This window comes from Cebus imitator, unplaced genomic scaffold (genome assembly GCF_001604975.1).
Source record: "Cebus imitator isolate Cc_AM_T3 unplaced genomic scaffold, Cebus_imitator-1.0 Scaffold23, whole genome shotgun sequence".
NCBI lineage: Eukaryota > Metazoa > Chordata > Mammalia > Primates > Cebidae > Cebus > Cebus imitator.
Genome location: NW_016107338.1, coordinates 3,420,421 through 3,423,084, shown reverse-complemented (window position 1 = coordinate 3,423,084; position 2,664 = coordinate 3,420,421). Strand labels below are relative to the sequence as shown.

The 2,664-nt window shown below is 55.4% G+C and overlaps 1 protein-coding gene across 1 annotated transcript in view; it reads right to left on the bottom strand.

The window, feature by feature from the left end:
* FAM136A (family with sequence similarity 136 member A) overlaps positions 1 to 2,226 on the bottom strand; it is a 4,478-nt gene extending 2,252 nt beyond the window's left edge. The window contains exons 1-2 of the mRNA XM_017522021.2: positions 2,058 to 2,226; positions 998 to 1,138 (exon numbers count right to left, since the gene is read on the bottom strand). Coding sequence (XP_017377510.1) covers positions 998 to 1,138; positions 2,058 to 2,144 — 228 coding nt within the window. The 5' untranslated portion in view covers positions 2,145 to 2,226. The remainder of the gene's footprint in view (positions 1 to 997; positions 1,139 to 2,057) is intronic.
* Positions 2,227 to 2,664: the final 438 nt, after the last annotated feature.

Here is a 2,664-nt window from a genome sequence, read left to right as displayed (position 1 = left end):
AAAAAGGGAAGTGGGCTTGCTTGCCCCAGGTTCCAGAAACATATACTTAGAAGATGGGAGTAAAATGAAGTTGTAGATACTCTTTGCTCCAGAGAAGGAAAGGGAGCTCTTTTATTAACCTCAGAGGGGCTTGTGAGCCAGGAATCTGTGAGTCAACAGTGATAATGATTCACATAAATGGCTGCTCCTTAGTGACAGAGAAGCTGCCATCTGGGTATAGCAAGTAGGGGCAGTCCTGGGTGAGTTTATAAGGCCACAAAATGGTGGAAGGGTGTTTCTCTAATCTGTACCTTTTCAAGGATATCCTACTTTCCTAGAGATTCTGCTGTTGTAAAAATAAAATAATATATGTTTTAGGAAACTTTATACTTCACAGTATACATACTGTATTTGGTGGTTATGGGAAAAGAAACAAACTCCCTGTCTCCAACAAACTGCCTTTGGGCTCTTGGTCATGAACTCCCCTGGTAACTCCTTTTGATATCATTTCTTTTTTTTTCTTCAGACAGAGACTCATTCTGTTGCCCAGGCTGGAGTGCAGTGGCATGATCTCGGCTCACTGCAACCTCTGCCTCCTGGGTTGAAGGGATTCTCCTGCCTCAGCCTCCTGAGTAGCTGGGACTACAAGTGCATGCCACCATGTCCGGCTAATGCTTTGTGTTTTTAGTGGAGACAGGGTTTCACAGTGTTAACCAGGATGGTCTCGATCTCCTGACCTCGTTATCCACCTGTGTCGGCCTCCCAAAGTGCTGGGATACAGGCGTGAGCCACTGTGCCCGACCACATCATTTCTATAGGAAAACATAGTTCATCTTAAGGCACTTGACTGCCAAGACTTTTCCCAAAATTTCAAACCATGTGAAAACTGATTGGCCATCACCATCACCACTGTTAACAGAACCAAGACATTAAAGCCAAGAGTTTTGAACAAATGCTTGTCATCACCTGCAAAAGTCTAGATCAAGGACTAGAGTGCTCTGTCTAGGATATTTCTCACCTGGAACTTCTCCAACTCACTGGTGACTAAAGCCTGGGCTTGAGCCAGAGGCGCATGACAGCGCTCGATGCACTGGTGCACCTGCTGCATGGAGGCCTGGCTGTCCTCACAACAGCTGGCGCTGCACCGGAACATGAGACCCTGGGGAGAAAGGGCAGGGTGAGGTGAGACAGGAGAGCCTCTTGGGGACAGAAATGACTATGGAGCACTACAGAAGTTAGAAGGCCATGTGTATATTTGCACCTCCCTCTCCATCTTCTGCTTTTACCTTCCCTGAGAATAGACTGCAGGACCTTAAAACCACCACTGGGGAAAATTATCCTCAACGTCTAGTGTAGTGTTTCATGGTCTCCTTGCTGCTAGCTCATTGGCACCTGTTGCACCGATGGTCAGGCGAAGAGAGGTTCGTCAGGATGGGTGAGGGTGGGGTGGATGAAGCCAAGTTCTGAAAACCAGGTGCCTCTTGCACAGGGTTCAGAGATCAGCAACCTAGTAATCCACATTCCACCAGAGGACAGCCGATCCACTAATCAATGACCCAAGGGGCACTACACTCTGTGAGGGAAGCGGGACCCACACGCACAGAGGCACTGCGGGGCTCAGAGCACAACAGTGTGGAAACCTGTGCTGTTTCTACACTGTGAAGCGGACATGATCTGGCCATTGGGGAGGCCGGGAGCCCTCGCCTTTCTGGTCTTTCACCTTGGCCGCGCCGCTGCTGGGCCTCGGGCGGCTCACCTGCGGAAGGGGCGGCGCAAGAGGGGAAGGTGGCGGGGCGAGCGCCTGCCACTAGGGGCTTCCCACCTGCCGCCGGGGACGCGCCTGCCTGGGGCCGGAAGGGGCGGAAAACCGCCTCGCGCATGGCGAGGGCGCACAGATTTCATCCGATCCGCCAAAGATTCCGTAGTCCTGTCAGAGGCCGCCGCGGCGAGCCCAGGACCGCGCACGCCCTGTCTGCAGGGACGCGGGTTGCGGTGCCAGGCGTCGCGTGGTGGCTGAGGGAGGGGCCCGGAACCCACCCGCTGAGAAGGGGGTCCCGGCTCGGCCCCTGCCCAGCTACCTGCATCTTCCGGATGTTCTCTTTCTCCAGACTCTTCACCATGGAGTCCACCGCCTCCTGCACCCGCAGCTGCTGCAGCTCCGCCATGGCGACCCCGCGCTGCCCCGCGCTGCGCCGGCGCCCACATGGAATCGGCTCACGGGCCCGCCTCCTCACCCTCCTTCGCCGCCCGCCCTTCCCGGCCCCACTCCGCCCCCTGGCGGCCGAGCGGAGCCACTGTACGCCGGCGTCCTCTAGCCCACCGCCCTCCTCCCGCCTGGGAAGCGATCGCGGGAACACCTGCCTTGCGGCTGCAGCCTGTCTTTCCTCCTCGCCTCCCTTGATCCCTCCCCTTTCATTCCTTAAAAATATTTAATGTAATTTACAGGCCGGGGGCAGCGGCTCACGCCTGTAATCCCAGCACTTTGGGAGGCCGAGGTGGGCGGAGCACTAGGTCAGGAGTTCGACACCAGCCTGACTAACATGGTGAAACCCCGTCTCTACTAAAAATACAAAAATTAGCCGGGCGGCGTGCCGGCGCGCCTGTAATCACAGCTACAGGAGGCTGCGGCAGGACAATCGCTTGAACCCGGGAGGGAGGCAGAGGTTGCAATGAGCCGAGATTGTG